General features: G+C 36.0%; 1 protein-coding gene across 3 annotated transcripts; it reads right to left on the reverse strand.

Annotated features, from left to right (window-relative positions):
- Positions 1-6,456: 6,456 nt before the first annotated feature.
- Positions 6,457-20,241, reverse strand: LOC142334779 (uncharacterized). 3 transcript variants are annotated; one of them, XM_075383070.1, is made up of 3 exons: positions 20,153-20,241; positions 16,232-17,597; positions 6,457-8,118 (listed from the first exon to the last, which is right to left on the reverse strand). In XM_075383070.1, the coding sequence occupies exons 2-3, from the start codon at positions 17,533-17,535 to the stop codon at positions 6,588-6,590; spliced, it is 2,835 nt and encodes a 944-aa protein (XP_075239185.1). In that variant the 5' UTR covers positions 17,536-17,597; positions 20,153-20,241; the 3' UTR covers positions 6,457-6,587. The 3 variants fall into 3 exon arrangements, with proteins under 3 accessions (XP_075239185.1, XP_075239184.1, XP_075239186.1); XM_075383069.1 differs by lacking the exon at positions 20,153-20,241 and adding an exon at positions 19,109-19,383; XM_075383071.1 differs by lacking the exon at positions 20,153-20,241 and adding an exon at positions 18,213-18,395.
- Positions 20,242-22,884: the final 2,643 nt, after the last annotated feature.

Raw genomic sequence — 22,884 nt, forward strand, 5'->3', positions numbered from 1 at the left:
AACGCTAGTACAGCTTACAGAAACTATACATCACAACCTTTAAACTCTCTAGTTGTTAATCAGGACAGGAACCAAAAGCATCAATTGCAACAGAGTCTGCATCCGCAGTCAACCAACTCTTCGAAGAGTTTCAACACAAACAGATCTTGCGAAAAATGCAAAAGTAATCACAGCCTTGCAGTTTGCCCTGAATACCAGCTTTGTCCTCCTAGTGAGATATACAGCATTGTTAGCAAAAACAAATTGTGTACAAGTGTTTGGGAGCGCTTGATACAGACAGCGAAAAGAACGCTGCTGATCATTCTAGGGCTCAAAAAGACTCTCACTTGACGTATTCCAAACAATACTGGTAGAGAGCAAAGCGATCTTGAATTCAAGACATCTCACAAATGTCGCTGATCTCCCCGATAACGAGATGCCTCTCACATCTGACCACTTCCTGATTAGTCGTCCATTCAACTCTCTGCCACCAGGAAAATTTGACAGCCAGATTCCAATCAGCTTCAGGACATGGTTAAATCTGCAACAGATGATGAACCACCTCTGGAAGCGACTTGCCAAAGAATAGCTACCGACACTACTCAAGAGCTCAAAATGGAATGAGAACAACCAGTTACCACTTAAAGTTATTGAAGTTGTCTGGATCCTGAGAGACATGACTCCTCGTGGAATTTGGCCTCCTGGGCGTGTGTTGGAGGTAACCCTGGACGAGATGGACAACACCGTGTGTGGAAGTTGAAAACGGCTTACGTCACGGTTGTTCGCCCTGTTTCCGCACTCGCACGCGTTTTGGCTGTTTAGCCACGTTTTTATTTTGTTTTTTCACGTAACGGTTTCTAGGCAACTTGGGTTACCCTCCCTTCGACGACCCCGTCAAGGTGTTGCTGGCCCCCTGTGCACTACCCACTCTTCGACGACCTCTCCAAGTGCTGCTGGCCCCTTGGTCTTCTTGGAGCTTGTTGTCAATCAATCAAGTCAAGCGCATGAAAACTTGACTCAACGTTCATGAAATTGAATGAACGAACGAGCAAAAGGCAGATTTGAAGTGGTTGTGACGTCATACGCTCGTAACAAAAATCGGGACGACGAAAAAAACCAAGAGAAGGGCAATAATGGCCCAGCTATTGCTGTTCGGCTATTAATAATCAAAATCAAACAACAAACATTTTTTATGAGCAAAACTCGATGTCTATAATAGAAAAAATCAAAACCAAATCAAACTCTCATCAAATAAAAACCAAAACAAAACAATTTAACCTATGATTCATTAGAAACGATAGGGGACCTGTCCCCAATGCTAGCGGTTAACAGGTTGAAAAAATGAGCAAATAGGTGCGAAGTTTAAAAATAATTTTCCATTTTTGAAAATAATTAACTTCACAGATATTAATGTCATTATATATCAACTGAAACCCCTAAAAACTTCGTTTAGATCTACATAAGAAGCAATTGAGACGTGTCAATATCCAAAATCCGATTGCGCCGAATTTCAAAGACAATGAGATCAACGATTTTTGTTATAATTTTAAAAGAAACCAAATAACTTTGAAATGTACAAATAAATAAAAATCTAACATTTTATGAATTCTTGTAATAACAGTATTAACAAAGCTGAGAAACAAATTTTTGAAGCTAAATTCGTTGAAAAGATTAGGTTATAGCTCACTGGAAAGGGGTTCTGACCAGTTTTTACAGGGACTGAGCTACAAATCGACCGAAAAAATTTTTTAAAAAAGACGAAGCTCAAAAACTCAAAATTATTTTTGAAAACAAATATTTTCAAAAACTTTAGCAGACTTAGAATTACAACAAAAAGCGATGAGTTAAGTTTCAACACCTCAGCGAGCAGCCAACTGAGTCTGTTAATAAAGAGACTAAGTCACGAGCCCACAAAAAAAAACAAATAAATAAAGAAGCCAAAACTTCAAACAAATTTACGACATGGCACTCTTCAAGGCACTATAATTATAAGGAGCTAGCTGAAACAACTTTGAATCATCATTTTAACTTCATGTTAACAGCAACGAGCCTTCCCTAAAAAAGGACTACTAAAACATGGCAACAAAAAGAAACCCAAAAAGTGAACAGTAGTAATCTCAAAAAAATTTTTTGAAACTGAATGGCCGAAGCAATCAGTCACAACGTATCACCAAAGGCAAAAAATGATTGAATCATTAAAATTAATTGTGACTTCTAATGAGTAAGATTGAGTAACATCGTGACGAACATAAAAGCAAAAAGGAGATAGATGAAAAATTTTTTTTTAATTTGAAAGTTATTAAAGCAAACAGCTATAAACTGAAATCTTTAGCAAGGTTGATTTATACCTCCTGGGGAAGCAATTAAGATCTACTGCTACCGGGTATATGCTCGTAACAAAAATTGCGACGACGAAAAAAACCAAGAGAAGGGCAATAATAGCCCCAGCTATCGCTGTTCGGCTATAAATAAAAAAAATCAAACAACAAACATTTTTTATGAGCAAAACTCGATGTCTATAATAGAAAAAATCAAAACCAAATCAAACTCTCATCAAATAAAAATGGAAACAAAACAATTTAACCTATGATTCATTAGAAAAGATAGGGGACCCAAAAAGCGATGAGTTAAGTTTCAACACCTTAGCGAGCAAACTGAGTCTGCTAATAAAGAGACAAAGTCACGAGCCCACAAAAAAAAACAAATAAATAAAGAAGCCAAAACTTCAAACAAATTTACGACATGGCACTCTTCAAGGCACTATAATTATAAGGAGCTAGCTGAAACAACTGTGAATCATCATTTTAACTTCATGTTAACAGCAACGAGCCTTCCCTAAAAAAGGACTACTAAAACATGGCAACAAAAAGAAACCCAAAATGTGAACAGTAGTAATCTCAAAAAAAATTTTTGAAACTGAATGGCCGAAGCAATCAGTCACAACGTATCACCAAGGTCAAAAAATGATTGAATCAAGAGAAGTAATTGGGACTTCTAATGAGTAAGATTGAGTAACATGGTGATGAATATAAAAGCGAAAATGATAAAGGAGACAGATGAATAAAAAAAACTTTTTTAATTTGAAAGTTATTTAAACAAACAGCTAAAAAGTGAAATCTTTATGAAGGTTGATTTATACCTCCTGCGGAAGCAATTAAGATGTACTGCTATTGGGTCATATGCTCGTAACAAAAATCGCGACGACCAAAAGAAACATGGTAAGATTGAGTAACCTGGTGACCAACATAAAAGCAAAAAGGAGACAGATGAAAAAAAAACTTTTTTTAAATTTGAAAGTTATGAAAACAAACAGCTAAATAATGAAATCTTTAGGAAGGTTGATTTATACCTCCTGGGGAAACAATTAAGATCTACTGCTATTGGGTATATGGCGCACAACAACGAAAAGAAAGACGCACACAGGCAAAATTAAAAAACTCAGCGTTTTGCGAGATAACTGTCGCAGCCCAAAAAGCATAAACTATTCAACGAAAACAATTAACATGTTCAGATAGGCCTTTTTCGGACGCATTTTCCTATATTGCCATTCTTGATTTGGAATTGTCAGTATTGTGATAATTTGACAAGGAGACAAAATGAACTAATAAAATATGCGGTTATGATCAATACTAAAAGAAAAACTGAAAACCGAAGTTGAGAGAAACAAGATAAAATGGTGGCAAAGTTCATAATTTCACAAATATTTTCTCAAAACAAATAAAATCAAAGTCATAACAGACATTAGATATCAACAGAAAAAAATGGCTAGGTTCTTTTATACATTTCAAAAGCTAATTGGATCTTTGATTGCGGACACTAAGTCCTTGGGCTAGAAAACGTATGAGATGAAAGCAAAACGAAAAAAGTTCAGAAAGTTTTTACAAAAATTTGTCAGAGCCATAAAAACCAGGAGCTTAACTCTGAAACCATTCCGCTGGGTCTCGTTTATTTTAAATAGTATCTGTCATTATTTGAACCCTGATTTTAAGTTCTTGTCCGATATATACATGAAAAACATTTTCATAGCGGAAAAGATCGCGCGCAATTAAAATCTAAAACAATTTTGTCGTAAGGATCCATTGTGAGATCAAGATCAGCAAATATGCTCCTGCGCGTCTAATAAAACGCGCAATTGTTGAAACGGTTGCGAAATAGATCAATAATAAAAAAATTCAGTTTTCAGAAATAAATAATGCATTTTGTATAAATACCGAATTTGAATTGGCAAAAAATTGGCAAAAGATAACAATTCTAGCCAAAAAACTCGGATCGAACAATGCAACAACCCTCCTCTATCTTTAGAGATAAAATCTATAACAATACAGTTAACAATTTAATTATTTTAGCAAAATTGACGAAAATTTGGTCAAAATTGACAAAAATTTGGTCAAAAAAGGGAATAAAAACAGCTGAAATACGTCTAATATTCACAAAACTTTAAACCTCGATAACTGCAAATAAAACGCGAAAATTAGAAAAATGTTTTTAATTCCATATTCTACGCTGGACGGGCTTTCAAATGATACCACTCACAACTCTCTACGATTATTATATCGATCGGCCAAAATTGTCTGAACAAAAAAACCCATTTGAGTGTATAGTTCCTCCCCCCCCCCCCCCCCCCCTCAAGAGGGGTCGGAACAACAACTGTTGTTCCGATCGAGTGTTTTTTCAAGAGCGTTCCAATTATGTTTTTTAATCTCTCAGCGAAAGATAGCGATCCGCCCAAATTCACCCAAAACCCTCACATAAGTTTTCTCAGAACTGGTCTTGTCTCGTTTCAACTATTTACTGTTTTCTCATTAGCATATTAAGAACCGAAAACAAATCAACTGAATTTATTATTATTATGCATGCGAGAGGTTAATACATCTAAGTAACATACATTGTTAATTAGTTAACTCTTTGGTGAGCGAAACAAATTCTACAATATGGCATAGAATCGCAATTTACATACTTAAAACTAACAACACCGCTTTCTCATCATGATCGTCTTCGCTTTAATACTCTCACCACTGGGCAACAAGGGCTGTTAGCCGACACATACCTGTTACACACACAAAACACACGCATATTGGCCAATACGGTTCATAGAGGCTTCGACTAAATTATCTTCGGTCGTTATTGTTTGCCACTAGTTATTAACCAATAACTGTTATTTAAAACTAAGTCACGCTATACTTTGCCCGCTTAATGCGTGGGTACTTATTAGAAAAATGTGGTTTTGAAGTAGTTATATTTGCTTAATTGTCGGCTTAAAGTTGTGTCGGCTAATTTGTATGTGGGCCAATTGACCGGCCACGTTTCACCACAATAAGCGCGTTGTTTTGAGTCATCGTATACTAAGGAGAAAGCGGGGGGGGGGGGGGGGGGGTGTAATGAGTCATAGGATGTTCTTTTCAATTGTATGTTATTTCTGTCTTGTTGCTCCCACACAGTAAGAATAACAAACAACAAATAATACAGAGTAATAAACAGAAGGGGCGAGGGTTGAATTGAAGTACAACTAAACTAAAACGCAACAAAAGATACATGAAAGCAAGCAAAGCAAGCATGAGCTAAATTGAGTCAAATTCTGATAGATCTTGTTAAGTTTCGTTTAAGCCACCCCCACGTGTAATCGCTACTCATCTAAAACTACATACAAACATATCACCTTCTAATTAATTGAATCCTCGTGTCTTTTTAATAATTCACACAGGTAGGAAATGATCGGACGGTATCCAAACATAACACCCAATACCAAAATACCCAAATATTTGCCGAAGTAATCGAAAAAAAATTACCCGACCGCTGAAATTACCAAAGATTTTTGAATAAGCATACCTAAGAAAGACTATATTTAAAATCTCAGCAAACCTTTGGACGCACTTGATATCACATTATCAAAACCGAAAATGAGATGAAAAACCCAAAAAACAAAACCGAGAATTATCAAAACCGAAAATTAACATGTAAGTATAAAACAGGCTTTGAAAAGCAAATGATATTTTTTAATCGGACTGTTGAAAGTAAAAATCAAATGTAATTAATAGGGTATTCTGGCGTTGCGTATTTAGGCATTGGGTAAAATGTAAAGTACCTCATCACACAAAGCACAGAATGGTAACTATTGAGGGTCAAAAAAAGGTCGAACAAAAGCAGAAAAATAGAACTGTTCGCGATTTGAAATGAGTCACCATAAAACACCTGTCAGCTAAATACACCCGATCATTTTCAAATCTAACTGGCAAAATCACAATTTTAGATTTTGATAGGGAAAAATTTTTTCGGGATCGGCTGATGAACACTAACATTTTATTTTATCTTATTCAGTTATGTACTCTACGACGTTAGGCTTTTTTCAACCCCCCCCCCCCCCCCTCAATAATTGCAAATTTTAGTCTCGAAATTTACCCTTATTGGAATGTAATAACCGTTAAATTGCAAAGCAAAAAATTTGTTCATTAGATACAGGAAAGTTTTTTCCCACAAAGCTTCTTACAGTTAAAAATTTTCCTTAAAAAATTTCGAGTGGGGTGTAGGTAGCTTTCAGGTACTACTATATAGTATGTAGCGGTAAAGAGTGCAATCAAATACTGCGTCAGGTGTTTTGGCAGGTACTTCACTCAGGCATCCTGGTCGTCGTCATCAGGATTGTCAAAGGTTGCCTCATCAGCTTCCATTCCACACTCAACGTCACTGTCACTCTGATGACTTGACGAGGCGTGATGCTTCCGATTCCCAACTGGTTTACAAATCGGCTTCTCACTCTCAGTTCGATTCCGCTTCGAGAATTGTATTTTTGGCGACGACAAACCTTTCACAACTCTGTTTACACAAACAATGTACGCAAGAGCAGTTGCGGGTAATATCAACGCGCAAGATGAGATGAAAACCAAAACCTCGAAACAAGCTGGACCCTTCAAAAAGAGCAATACCAACCCAGCACAGAGCAAACCATAAATCGCTAACATAAAGACCAGAGCCCGTTTAATATCACTCGGGCTAATACACCCCTCCCCGCTTTGCTCATCAGACAAGGTACGACTCACAGAAGACGTTGTGTCACTCAAGTCCAAATCGAGGGTCGCTTTGCCATCTGTCGTCCCCCCGTTGACCGAAAATTCGCTTTCACACTGCTTCATTCGAACATCAATAGCAGCTTCTTGCCTCTCCGAAAAGTTTTTGCTCACTGGCTGTGGCCACTGTTCGAATACAAATAACAGAATAGTGAAGGTAGACATAAGAGCCGATATCAAACATCCAAAAGCGACAATTGACCAACCAGTAAACTGAGTTAGTAAGACACAGACTACAGTCATTGATAAAATTATCACGTACAGCATTGAAATATGTCGGCACTGTATAACCACAAACTGACGCATCTTATCGTGGACGAAGATACTCCAAACGCATAAACCGGTTCCAGCTAAAAACCCGATTGCAAACGAAAGGCAAAGTGTCTTTACAAAGCTGTCATCAATCAACATCGCCAAGCAGAAAAAGCCAAAAGCGCCCAAATTACACACTATAACGTGACAGGAGAGCCCAATTTTGCCTTTCTTCGTAGAATCGACAGGTTTGTTACACCAACGATAAACACAGGTAACACATGAAACGAACGAAATTAGAACAAGAAAAACGACCAATAAATTTAAACCTTCAGCGTTCGTGGTGAACTCTACGTCATCTGCAGGGGGCACAATTTGTTTCTCAAACCTGTACGAAGCCGGGTCTGGATTTTCAGTCTTGGCGACCGAGGCATAAAATTCTAGAGACTTGCTCTCTTTATGGTAACCCTCCTGGTCTCGGTCGGGTGCAACATCAATGATCATAAAACTGCGCGTAAATTGAGAGCTGCATTTGCACTCGACAAACTTGGAGGGTTCAAACTTCTCAACAGTACAGCCAGATTCCTCTAAAACGTTGTTTGCGTCCAGTCTGAAACATCTAGGGTCCGATACCCTCTGACCTTTTGTCAATGGTATCAAAATGGTCACGTGACGCTCAAAGTCAGAGACGGAAAAATCATTGTCTTCGGGTGCATTGATGGCTATTGTGACGATGTCACTTGCAAGGGACAAGTGTTCGTCCAGACTCTCCGTAAAAGTTGTCGCATCTCGACTGGTAACTGCAACTCCTATTTCAAGAGTCTTCCTGAAACAGACAGTCCTCAAACATCTGAAAAAAAACAGCGTGAAAACTAAACTACAATCCTAGAATTGCAAAAAAACAGACCTGATTGATCATAATAATCAGACTGAAATTTGAACCCTGAAAGTTGAACCTCATTAAAAATCCTTCAAAAATTCGCAGAAGTCTCTAATCTTACTAACTTTTGGTGACAATATTAACTGATTAAAAAAAAATTAAGAGCTAATTAAGAAGCTACAAAATTACACACCTGTCGGTTATTAGACTTTTTTGAACCTTAGAAGCCAAACAAGAAAATCAGAAAATTAAAATTTCAAAATAGAAGAACGGTTTCAATCACAACTACTGAAAATTGAACATCCAGCACAACAGAAAAATTTCACGCGAATGAAAAAACTACTACCGATAAAACGAGCATTAATTGGTCAAACATCCTTTTCTTAAAACACTTTAAAAATAAACACAAAATGTACGCCCCACAAACTCGCTCTGTGCTTTTTTTTAGCCTTTTGTCATTTCGATCCACCTCTCTTTCGGACTAATTAAAATAGTCGCTCAAATATAACTTGTAAAATAATTAAATCTTTTGATTATAAAAAAACAGCAACAAAAGCACTCAAAGACAATCCAAATAAATCAATTACGTATATATCAAGCTCAATGTGAGAAAAACAGATGAAAAGAAATGAAAAAGCTATTGAAAATCTACTGAAAAAGCTATTTATAATTAGAGAAAAACGTTTAATCAAGAACGAGCTGCGTCAAAGTAATTCAAACCAGTATTCAGAGCATACCGCATATATCTTCGATAAAAAAAACAAATAAAAAATGAAAAACAACCAACTAACGTCGAACGAATTGCTCTCAAACGACCGGTTTGCGTTGGTAGCAGTCAGCTTATGTATACAAGCATTAGAGGGGTTAAAAAGGGAGTGGAGTTGGAGCGGGAATGAGGGTTGCCGCGAGATAGGGCTGGACGGGCCGGGGTTGAGCGTAGACGAGGTAGACGAAGCGGGGTACCGGTGGGGAGAGGCGGTCTCAACCGCCCAAAAACTACCTTTAACACTGCGATTTTGTCTTCTCAGCAGGTTCAACTTAAGAACTAGATGTGGAGATATAAGAAAGGCGCGCAGCAACTGAATGCGCTCCAGGCGTTACCTATTTATTCTGTTTTAGAAGACGAGAAGTTAAAATCGTCAGATAAAAAATCGGTTAAGTGAGATTGGCATGAAAAACCACGGGACTACTATAATTGATGCAAACTCCGTTTCAGATTAATTTTAAAAAAGGAGAAAACATTGGCGCATAAATCAAAAACTGATATTCTGTAATACAATTGATGAACAAACTACTAAAATAACTGGAAACGGCACAGAACTCAATTCATATAGGGACAGTCAGTTGTGCGACAAAGAAACCGACATTGAAAAAGAATGCCTGATGCTCTGAAGGCTCAAATCCCCTGATACAGCAAACAAACTTAGAGTAAACAAGGCGGCTCGGTAATGTGCGATGGCACATAAGGTTCCGACCCCGCCCATCCACAATTTGGGCATAATTGTCTACCAACTGAGGAACAGATAGAAAAACCCAAAAATTATTTTTTGCGAATCCCAAAAAAGCCCAAGTCTTTTTCAAAAAATTCTGTATGAACGATAAGATAGCCTCCAAAGCAAATAACTCAGTGGAGTAAAAATTGATGCATTAGATTGCTGTAATATGTCAATATTAAAAAAGCGAGTCAATACGAACAGCAAAATCAAACAACAACAACAACAAACATTAATTACATCAAAAAATTTATGTCCCTCTTAAAAACTAAATTTAATAACAAAGTCAACATACCGTCAGATAAACCTAAAACTAAACAAAAATAACTTATAAATCACCAGAAAACATATGCGACCAGTCCATAAAAAGGTTTGGTAACAATTATACAAAAAAGAACAAAAACAGTAAAGTAAAAAAATTAACTTATTTTTTTGAAACAGTTAACTTCAAAGTAATAAATACCATTAGGAATCAATTAATATTACCACAAATTTACAATTACCACTGCTTCTATAGAAGGGCATTAGGACCGGTCCTTATTCATTTTTTAAAGCGGCTAAAAAGAACAACAAAGAACAAACAAAATTTCAATTGAAACTTGCCAGAAAACGCTGTCAAAACCGTCAAGCCAAATTTTGGCACTCAAAATATATTTGACTGCGCTTTCTTCAAACAGCTATAATGTAGTACGTGGCCATTCATTAGTAAGACTAGGTAACAAGTAGACAAAAAAGCGAAGTGCTAAAGTATGTAATACTTTTAATTTTTTTTTCGAAGCAAAATTACATTCAATGTCATGAAAGGCATTAATTACAAAAAGAGCTATTTAAAAAGGGTCGTTTATTCATGAAAAGGAAGCCCTCGAGACCTGTAATTATCCAGAATATTTCTTGCATCTACAAAAAGAACGTCAAATATGACAAAAATCAAATTAATTTACTTTTTTTGTGAAAAACCGGTGTCGAAGCCAGTAAGGTCATAACAAATTCTTTAAAAAAAAGATTTTGGGACACCAATCCCTTTTATTCCCTTGACACCCATAATGTCATATCTGACCTGTAATTAACTAACGAGATTAGGTAACAAAAAGAAACATAAAAAGAACAAAATTGTGAAGTTAAAAAGTTTTTCTTTTTAATTTTGGAAAACGATTGTTTTCAAAGTCATGAAAGCCATCAGCTATCTACTAATATCAGAATATCGGTTCTTCTATTCTTCCATGAAAAGCCAATGAAAGCTATCACTATACCGAAAATTTCATACGACCGAAACGACAAAGTATAAACGACAGTTAGAGACAAAATTAAAATATTCAATTGATTTCTTCAAGAAAGAGGCGTCGAGGCCGTAAAACGATGTATAACTTTCAGGATTTTAATATGTTCAATTGTGCTTTATTCTGAATGCTAATAAGGTGACATGAGAACTTTCAATAATGTGATAGTGACAAAATTAGAAAACGTGAAAAACTGGCAAATATCAAAACAAACAAAAATCTGAAATCTTGTAGTATCAAAGCCAGAAAATAATAACTTCAGGCTTAAAACTGCAACCGAGAATAAATGTTAAATCAGTAGAAAGAAGAAGCAGTCTTTCTTTGCTGACACTAAGCTGGAAGTTGAACAAATTAAGAAAAAAAATAGAGGAAAAGTTCATTAAGCCATTATTTATTGAAAAGTCAATTATTTTTAAAAGAAAAGCAACGACCATAAACTTTCAATTAAAAAACTAAGTGCATTAGCTTGGAGCTGCTTAGCAAGCGAATTGGTTGGACCTATGACTCCTGAGCTTTGATTTGATATGTTCTGTTCTTTATTATTAAAAGAAAGTCTTTTTTAAAAAAAAAAGACCGACTGATTACAACCCGATTTTTTTTGGATTGTAACAGTCCAAGAATGGCCCAAAACAAACCCTGCTAATACTTATTGTCCGTTAGGAACAATTGATTTTTCGAATGTTGTAGATATAGATAATTTGTTAGTTGAAAACTCAAAATAAATTCTGCATTTTTGATAATCAACGAGTAAAGTTAGCAAAAAACGGAAAAGTTTTAACTACAGTGCACTCTCAGCGGATTCTGAAGTAGAAATAGCCCCCCTCTGAGTCTACAAAGATTGTATGAGTGTTGTTTGGGGGTGTACTGTCGGCAAATTTAATCAAAGTGGACTAAAGTAGCTTATTTCGTGCTGTTTTTGATGAAAAAGGCTAAATTTTGAAATGTTTATCCAGATTTTTTGACCAAAAAATTAAATCAAAACAATCAAAAATGCTTGTTCGTCTTCAAAAATAAAATCAACGACACTATTCTTAAAAATTATAACAAATTTTAGCAAAATTGACGAAAATTTAGGCAAAAATTCCGGAAAATGTGAATAAATAACAACGTGAATTCACTCTTCTTTTCTCAGAAGTTTAAACCTCGATAACTCCCTGAAGAAAACGAAAATTAAAAAAATCTTTTTAATTCCATATTCTACATTGGACGAGCTTTCTAATGATACCAGTCTCAACTCTCTACGATGAATATATCGAGCGGCGAAAATTCACGGAACAAAAAGAAACCCATTTGAGTATATAGTTCCTCCCCCCTCAAGAGGGTCGGAACAAAAAGCATTGAATTTCAATAAAAGCTTTACTAGGAAGCGCACTAGTGACGTCAATAACGCAAATGCCAAAGTAACTAAGAAAAACAAAAGTAGTCTATAAAATTCACTAAAAAATGAAACAATCAGGAGGGGATGGGGATGAGCTGAGGAAAATGCATATTTGAGTTAAAAAGTCATAGTCGGACCGAGAAAACGATAACACGAAATGTTGGTAGTACAAACGGACCAGGGCGACTGATATAATTGTTACAAAATTTGTTTGAGAACAATAAAAATACCACTGTGTCCCTGAAAGCAAAAAAAAATGATACAGTTGTGAACAGCAGTAAAAAATATTTGTACATATTTTACAGCATAGAGCAACGAGGTGACACCTGAAGCTTCTCACAAACCCTTTTTCGAACATTAGAAGCCATTACTTCCACAATCAAATAAAAAAAACAACTTTTCACATCGGGACTATCCGCTATAAGTATTTTTGTAAGTTTAAACATTTCAATCTTAAAATCATCCAAATCAATTTCCCTGACAAAATCCCATCTATCTTCAAAGAATTCGGTTTCTTGGTGCATAAAGAAACAAAGCTAAGACATACTGCCAGAAAGAGGCCGCGATGGCTTCAAAGATCTGCATTATGAAAACTATACTAAAGAACAGACCAAAATAGGAATTTATTCTTTTCATTGAATGCTGAGAGGTTATATTTTGATTCTGTATAACTAGTTGCAGCTTTATTATCTGCTTTTAAAATACTTTCAATTTAGTGACACACATTTACCTGCCATTATGTGCTGGAATTAAAGTACGAAATTTCATTAAATTAAAGAGATGAGGAAGTCGCTTTTGAGAGAGAGTAGTCAGGTTTGACAAAATCTTAATCGCTCAAATGAACTAAGAAATCGCCCCAATAAGAACAAAAAATGACGTCCGGCACGCAATTCAAATGAAATTGCATGAACGAATGAACAAAAAGCAGATTTGAAGCAATTGTGACGTCATATGGTCGTAACAAAAATCTTGACAAAAGAAAAAAATCCAACATAAGGCCAAACATAACCCCAGCTATCGCTTTGCGGCTATTAAAAAACCAGTTTTGATGCCCCGAAGCAACGGCTCAAATGCCAAATGCACATTGAGGATCACTTAAATAGTTCAATTTTTTAAGTATTAATGAATCTTTTGAACTCGTTTTTTATGGCATGATGCAACAAAATCGGAAGTTCCAGTAGCAGCATCGAAGATTTAAAATCCGTTTCACTCCAAAATCCGTTTCACTTCATGATCGATGGCGGGCAATTCCATTTTGCACCTCACCTCGCACTTGTCGTTTTTTTAGAAAAAGGCCTTTTCTGAGAGCCATCATCTTCAATGAAGATATCAAAGGCTTATTTGATATGTTTTTCTGAGCAGGAAACAAGAACATACCCGGCAGATTGCCGGAAAATAGCCGCCGTTGATTCCAATAAGCATGATTGGGATTGAAAGAATAGAAGATATTGAAAAAAAAAATTCGTACAAAAATATTTTTTAAGTCCGATTTATTTTGATGGCATTTCGTAGTTGAACATAACGTACTTCTGTTTCTTAGAGAGAGAGGCTACAGGGGCTACTATCAATACCCATAAGCATTAGAGATGGTAACTAAGACTAATAGGAACGCCGTTCAAATAGCGGGCATCTAAAATTGGGCTTTATGGGTTTATCCCGTTTCTACTTCTGATTTCAATTTTTTATACTGACTCTGTTCATTTTGAATTCCTTTGCTGATCAACTGATGTTCGAAATCACTTTTAGAGCGAAACTAGCCTAGAGAAGTCAAAAAGATATCACGCAAAATGTTGAAAAAGCGGCAAAATGAGGTAAAGCGAAACATTTTTTTATTCGACGAAGTACCAGGACCACTATAATAGCCGGCTGAGAAGATGAGGGCGGCTCTTAAACATTAACTGAAGACCAGGTGTGTTAGACAAGATCCGGCAGCGATTCCTTAACTCTCAAAATCAAGCACCATTTTAAGATCAAGCGTTAATTTCACGCGGTAATCTATAAGGAGGGAAGCAAAGAAGAAGTGAATTGCTACAGACCCATTAGTCTACTCAGTTGTGTATCCAAAATTTTTGAAAGTGATTTTTGACGAAATATATTCTCATTGTCGTCACAGATTAAACAAAAATCAATTTGGCTTTCTATAGGGTAGATCGGCAACCACTCAGCTTTTACTGTTTCTCGACACAGTATATCGAAAATTTGACACAATTTCATCAAACGACAGCATCCTCTACTTAGATTTTGCAAAAGCTTTTGATAAAGTACTTTCACTTTCTCAAAATTTTTGAAGTAGGAAGGAAAATATTGTTACTCTTGCACTCATACTTAGGTAGAAAAAAATTTGTCAAAATTGGAAAATGTAGTTCAGGTTTGGAGAACGTAACAAGTGGAGTCCCACAAGGTTCCATACATGGACAACTACTGTTCTCGATTTTTATCAATGACTTGCCAGATGCAAACCCCGATATTAAAGATTTTGGATTTGCAGTCGACTATAAGTTCATTGTTCATGATCAGGCAAAACTCGACAGAAGCGCAAAAATATTGAAGACTGGTGCAAAGAGAACGGAGTGAGTTAAATGCGAACAAATGCAAGTTGTTAAATGTTAGGGGTGAACTCACGACATCTATGTGTTTCCAGGAAATCAAACCAACTGAATCCACAAAGACCTTGGTTTAATATTTACCTTGGGCAAATGCAACCACCGAGTGCAAAAAGCGACTAGTGCTTCTTTCCAACGATAAACGAAATATGCCAGCAATCAGCTCAACGTCAAACAAAATGAACTGCTATACTGGTTACATTGTTTCAATACTGACGTACTGCTCACAAGCATGGTTGCCAAACCGCACCAACATGTATAAAATTGAAAAAGTGCAGATCATGTCCACTAAATAGATTCTAGGAAATTCACTTCAAAATTACAAAGAACGTCTCATGAGCCTAAAACTCCTCCAACTCTGTCACTACGTTACACTGCATGATCTTCTCTTTCTAGCTATTACACGTAATGAGAATCACATACACATCACATCACATACACATAGCTATAACACTCGTAATGAGAATCACAACAAATTTTAAAGCCCTCGAAGACGAGAGGACAGGGCAACAGAGTAGAGTTGAACTGAAAATTGAAAATAACTGAATAGTCAAATCCGATGAAAACTTCTTCCACCAAACGAAACAACTGTACAACGTTGTAAATAGAAATATTCAAAAATTTGGTGGCAAATTAATCAAAGACACAATCACAAAAGCATACTGGCACTTTTTCACAACTCAATTCAGCCTAACAAACAACTGCTCTTGGCGTATAATTTGCAGATGTGACAATTGTAACAATTGGAAAAAAATTACAACTGAAAATGTACTGACACAGGGGCGCAAATTGAAGCCCCGACAAACAACCGAATTCTCTACTACTGGTACTACTACTACTACTACTATATTCTTGAGCTGTGATTTAGTGCGACATTTAGGGAAGATATCCAGCATTATGGAAGTTTTTTGACCTTGTATACCAATCTGCTAACTCACTGTTTTTCGCGCTAAAAGTTTTTGGAATACCTTCGGAAAATTTGTCAGCCGCTTTTGGGTTTGGATATATCTAAAAAAAGAAAAAAAGACCATTAACCTCAAGGGGTGAAAAAATATCACAGACAGGCAAGCCTCACTGGATGAGAGACGGAAGCCAGAAAAGTGCAATGATGCGCAACAAAAAAAGTGCGTGTGTGTGTGTGTGGGGGGGGGGGGGTTGAAAGTCTAAACCACTCAAAATTATCCTTCATACTTCATATCAGGAATTCATACCTCAGCGCAGTTTTGGTGAACCTTGAACTTAAACTGTTCAAAACTTAACAGCAATTGAAGTCACTACAATATATATGCAATTTTGAACAGAACTTACGTGAACATAAAGTTATGAAGAAACTGGCGAGACATGACAATTCCAGCGTCCCGCTCAGCTCCCATCGGGAACCGAACCCCTTTCGGACTGACCAGATGGTTGAAAGCAGAACCCGCAATTTTCACCCCATAAACATCCGTATGCTCCTCAAGCAAATAACTGTACGTCTTTGTTTCCAGATTTCGAATGTCTTCGATGAGCTTCGCCCTTTCGCGAATCGATTCTGTCATAAACTGGTTAATTTTGGTAAAAAGTGGAATCTGCTCCTTAGAATCGAAGTTCCGGTGAAGTTTTCCATTGTATTCGGATAACATCGGAGGTTTCCCGTTGTCCTTATTAGAACTGGGCAATTTTTCAGGCTTCGAATTCAAATTCACAGACTTGACAGGCTGTTGGATTTCTTCATCGGTTGTTGACGAGACACTCTGATCTCTCAGCATTTGCGCAATCGGCGACCCGCTATCTTTAGGGCCCTTTTCCTTTTCTTCAGCTTTTGGTTTTGAGCTGGTAGATTTTTCCTCTTTTTTCGGGGTTCCCACCAAGCCTACAGCTATGGCCTTTTTTGACATTTCTCTCACATCGTAACAGTGACACTCGGACCAAGTTTCGTTTGATTTTGTCAATCGACAGTAACCAGACGCCTTTTCCCAACCAACTTGGCGTTCATTCCATTGTAAACATTCCATTTTTGCAGACTCGAAATTGATCTCTTTAAGCTGATCGATATCATAATCTGAATTGTGACCAAACCCGATAACGTGGAATGGAATTCCGTAAGATGACCCGTGGAAAACCCAGTTGTAAGCGACCACCCGAGAAACCAGCTCGATGTGGTCATCCTTGTTGTAAAATCGGGTGTCTTTGATCTTCGACGGGGCGATGTCAACAACCGACAAAGTTGCGGGGACCTCGACCTGAATGTCCTCCAAAATCGGGGTAACTTTGTAGACGGGTTCCCCGTCAAAACTCAGCATAACAGATTTCGCCCCGTTTTCAATCTTAAAATCCTTCTTTGAATAATCCTGGGTGGAAATATGAACACCCCAATCATCAAAAATATGATAACCTCTTTCTTGGGCAGTTTTTCCAGGTAATAATAAAGGTGTGAGCGTTTTCAAGACATTTTTGGTTGATGAGAAAGACGTTTTTGAGCTGCAGTTTACAAGAGCATGAACTGCGGCTCTCAAATTCGTATCTTTACTCAAATCCGGGCTGCTGTCAATTTTTTGGGCTAAGGAAAGGGGGAAGGTTGTAGTGATAAGGAGTAAATTGCAAATAAATGGGTAAATAAAATAAAAGTTCATGGCGAGAAATTAGAAAGTATAACTTTCGTACTTGATAATGGGAAATTGGTATACTTTGAACCCTAAAACACAAAATTTGCGTCGGTTAGGATTGATTTGGGCTAAATTACCTCAGCAATTTACGGGAAAAATCCATGTTTATAGCTATCAACGCTTTACATAGATTATTTCTGCTACAAACGTCGTATATACAACAGCGTTCGTGCATAATTCTTTTGTAATATTTTAGTAGTAATGTTTAGTTATAAATGAATAATCCCCTTCAGAACAGATTTATGCTCTAAATTGAACCACGAGCACTGAAGTTAAAGCGCGCGCAAAGTTCTTTCGTAGTGATAGAAAAGTTCGCGCATATACCATCTTCATCAGCATTTTCATTGACGAACAGACAAGCAGACAGTTCACGAAAAAAACTGTTTAAAAAAGTGCCGATTTTCACTTTTAAATACCAAATATGGACTTTTAACGGGATATTAATGTCTTATCTTTAAAATCTGTAGCACAAAACTGTAGTTAGTAACTTTTTTAACAGTCTAATATTCATCAAATTGGTTGAATTTTGTTTTTTTTTAAAAAAAAAAACTACGTTTTGCGCGGATTTTTACTGTTAAAAGGCCAAATATTGGCGTTATACAGGACATTATAATGTATTATCGTGCAAATCAAGAGCAACAAACCTTTGTTAAAATTTTTTTAACTGTCTAAGACATATTTAAGTGTTTTTATCTTTGATTTTTCCAATAATCTGCTAATTGGGTGTTCGGTTAACTCAACGATGGTTAAAAACAAGTCCAAAAAAGGAAAATAATGATCGTGGTTTCTTAATGCAATTTTTGCAGTTGAAACACACAAGCAGATTTTCAACCAATCAGAATTGAGGCGTGACAATCGTATGACTGATGCAATCCAATAGAGTTTAGCTGATTCGTTTCACTAAGCCGACCGCCTCTAAGCCGAAATTTAATTTATACAAAAGTAGACGAAAAAAAGGATGCGAAGCTTGTTTGTCAGGAGCATTTTATTACGATTTTTCTAAAAATCCAGTTATTAAATTTACAACATTACTTTGACATTATTGGAACAGCACTATAATTGTAATTATTGATTGTATATTGTCATATTTTAGCACAATGGGACGCATTAATGCTCCATAATTTGAATTTGTTTCCAAAAAACAATTTTTATGAGTGACTAAACATTTTAGAACAAGATTAGGGGTCATTCAAGTTTTATGCCCACTAAGACCGGGAGGGGAGGGGAGGGGGGGGGGGTAGATTTCCAGAAGTTTTTATGGAATACGGGCAATTCCTACCAAAACCAGATCTCGAAAATCTGAGCGCGAGGTGTTGGGCTAGATTTAAGTGTCAGATGAGCTGTTTGTTTGAATCATAACCTTAAATTAATATTTAGTTTTTAACTTGACACACCCTTATGGAACCGTAAAAACCCGACTTTTAAGTCTTTAATTTCATTATTTTGTTAAAACTATCTAAATTAACTTTATGAATACCATTTTCTCCTAGCTGTCAATTTGTAATATGATCGCCGTCCATTTTACGATTTTTAAACTGACCTGAAAATAGTTTTGAGAGTTCAAGGCTTGCCCAGATTGTCTACGTGTACGCCCAAATTTGAGTAAAATCAAGGTTAAATTTCTCAGCTGTAATGTAGAGATCGTAACTATTGAAGTTTATTAACTATTTGTATATAGCAACCCGGACCCGTAACAGTCTGGGTGTAAATGCACAGGCACGGACCCTCTAAGTGTGTGTGGGGGCTTATTCAACTTAAGGAGTGCCCGTAAGAGCGACGTTGTTATATACAAACGGACTAACTCAATTGTACTTCATAAAAGGGGGGTTTAATTAGCCGAAACTACCTTTACACCTACAAATTCAACTCATATACTTTCAGCTCATATCGCAATGTTCAATTTTCCTAAGTTTGTCTATTTTAAAGGTATTAAGAATTATATAACTATAGTTATAGTCGTGCCATTTTTTCTGCTATGTGGCATTCGACTAATGGGTTTCAAGTATCACTCATTTGTTACTGCTAGCAAATGAGGGCAATGTAATTGTAGGTGCGAATGATTCATTTTCAAATTGAAAAGCAATCTTAGCCGAATTAACATTAGCCGAAAAGAACTTTTACACGTGTACCTAACTACGTGTTGGTCTCATTTTTAACATAAATATTTGAGACAGACATTCAGAAAAATTTATATCTAGTACCCACTATTTTTTTTTCTTTCAAGAGGAATCGAATCACTGTGAAAAAAATAAACCAGAATTAGAAAATTAGAAAATTACGCTTGTTGTAATAAAACAGAAAAGGCTCAATCAGTTTTTTGGACGGGGTGCAAAATGGGTATTTAGGGTGGGGGGGGGGGGGGGGGGGTATTTTAAAATAAGCCGCCAGACATCAACTTCAATTAATGTGACCCAATAACTTCAGAATTAGCCAAAAGCTGAAAGCTGACCGACATTCAGTTCTAAGAACCCGCTTTATTTCCTAGTAAACAAAGTAAACAGAATGCTTATCGTGAAGTTTTGTCAATTATTTCTAAGGAAAAATCTTTCTGCTCTTGTAATTATTTCTACAAAAAACAACTTACCTAATTAATCTGAATTACGCATTTCTTGATCTTTCTATTAAAAAATTAAAGCGGTAAAATTGGGTTTACAAACATTGATAAGGAGTAATAAAAGAATTCAAATAAGCAAAAAAAACTTCAAATTATTGTGACTGAGATTTGAATTTAAAGCAATCAATGGAGCGCTTAGTAAAATCGATTAGCTTGAAACAGGAGAAAAAAAGCTTTTATTTCAGGTAGATTAAAGCATTTATGTTGATGACACAATCGAAGACGTCACCAAATTGTGTGTGCAGTTTCACGTGATCATTTCCATATGCGTAGGCGGTGGAAAACCGTGCACGTAATCCCCTCTAAACGGGAAGGTATAGAAATATTAGCCAAGAGGCGCTCTCTACTTCAAAATGTCTTCAAATTAAAAGGGGAATTGAATTTGAGAGTGAGTTTACTGGGAATAAGTTGGATAGAATGCTCCCCTGTGACTCCCATTGTGGGCGGCTCATTATCATTTCCTCTACCATTTTGACAAAAACGGGTAGAGCTCTGCTATACAGCTATATGCGGCTACACGCTTTTTTCAGATTTCTCACATTTTTCAGATTTCTGATAACACCCCCTTTGCGAAGACCAAAAGAGTTCACGAACTCTTTTAATATGCCGTGAAATTAGACTTTCTATATCTAAATAAAACTATGAAAAGTCATAGTTTTTTTAAACAACAATAACAAGGATATTCTATACACTCGATCAAGATGACGATGACTCATATCGTCTAACGCCATAACCAATTAAGGCGCGCAATATTATCAAAGTATTCACACCTGATCATATACAACGTTGTTTCACATCAATTTATTTCACCGCTCAACAAATACGTTTATTTTGCCACAAAAAATGAACAAACCATGCATCGAATGCGATTTAACCAATTATTTGACGGCGCAACAAAAAATTGAGGTAGAACAAGCTGTTAATTTTGGAGGAACTCGCCAGATAAACTCAATTACAATAACAGTACTCTCAACTACAAAAACAGTGCTCCGCTTATGTGAAGAAGTTTTTTAAATTTCTCTACTTTGTTTACGCTACGCCATCTAGATCGGCACGAACCTGTTAATGTCAACTGTTTAAAAGACTCTTTTAATGGGATTTTTAAATTTTTGGTACAAATTAAAAAATAACATTGTGTATACAGTTTTTGAGTTTTTAATTTTTTTAGAGTTTTTAAAAGTTCTTCTGTAGTCTTTGTAAGGCATACAACTCAAAGCTTTACTCGATTCAAATACTATGTTAGCCTACAAAACCAATTTGGTTTTTTCGAAACTATTTAGCGAAATATTTTTAAAATGTGTTCGACATAAAAAAAAATAACCATAACCCTATATGTACCTTAGAAAATGAGACGAAAACATTTGTTTTACTTCACAATAAAATTTTTTGACCTCCATACGTTGACTCAAGCTCCCAGAAAAGAACTTTGACTCCCCAGCAAACAATTACGGCTGCTACAACACACTCACTCCTAATCGTGTCACAGACCAATAACATATTATATCTCTTCATTTCGAATCAACTGGGCCTCACAAACACAAATTATCACAACTTTTTTTTATCACATCTTTACTCAGATGATAATCATCATGACTATTCAAAATTACCGATAATCAAGTAGTAAACCTTCCAAGCAGCAAATTTTTTCTTTTATTGCCAGCTCATTTGTCAACTGCAACGACTCAAGACAAGTGTACGCTGAGGACGCTCGAACTCATTCCTCATAACAACCTCGAACGAACTCGGTCCGAATTTTTGCTGCTGGAAGTTTAAAGCATCTTACTCTCCCCAATTAAAGGCTCACAGATAGGAAATGTGCCAAAAATTACCTCCAAAGATTTTTCACAACCTTATTTTTTCTTTGCCTCAGTAAATGTTTGTATTGCGCCTGTAATTGAGTTTTCTCTTCAGTATTTAACAAATTTTGAGAATTCCGTCTCCTAGGATTACATAAATCTAGTTCACGCTCAAAAACAAGTAACTCTACCTCATATTATATACACAAAGTCAACTATCTTGCAAAATTTGAAGCCATTTCGAACAATTTGTTTTACTTGGAAAAATTGAATAATTTTGTTTAATTGCCTAAATATGCTGTTCAGTCAGAAATCTTTTAGAGTAAGGTTTTCAAAAGATCAGTTAAAATTGAAAAGAAGAAAAATTCCCACTGCTGTAATAACAGAATAGCAGTTCTGACGCTGTAATTGCAGAAATTAGAAAACCGCTATATTCTTTTTTTGGAGGCAAAAAAGGATAGGCTAAGCTTTTTGTCAAGATTGGTTTGTGCTATCACTTAGATACGCTTTAATTCTATTTTATGATCAGAAATCTTCCGTTAATTGTATAACTAATAATAAAATAAAAAGCGCCTGGGTCAGTGCAAGAATTTTACCATTGCATCTTGACTGATTTAGATCGGTATTGAAGGACTGATAAAAGCTTTAAACTAGATACAACCTCTGCCCAAAAAGTTGAAAAATAATTCATCAGTTATCGCAAAAAAATCTGCACTGGATAATAAACCTTTAAACTTTATCTCTTGAAAAGGATTAAGTAATTGCAAAAATGTTTCTTTACAAAAAATCAATTAATTAAAAATCTAAAAACCATTTATTTAACACTAGACTGTATATTTGTAGCAACCGGACACCCTGATTATGACGTGGCTTATCCCTATACGGCTGGAAATTTGATAGGAAGAT

This window comes from Convolutriloba macropyga, chromosome 2 (assembly GCF_964194025.1).
Source record: "Convolutriloba macropyga chromosome 2, txConMacr16.3, whole genome shotgun sequence".
Taxonomy (NCBI): domain Eukaryota; kingdom Metazoa; phylum Xenacoelomorpha; order Acoela; family Convolutidae; genus Convolutriloba; species Convolutriloba macropyga.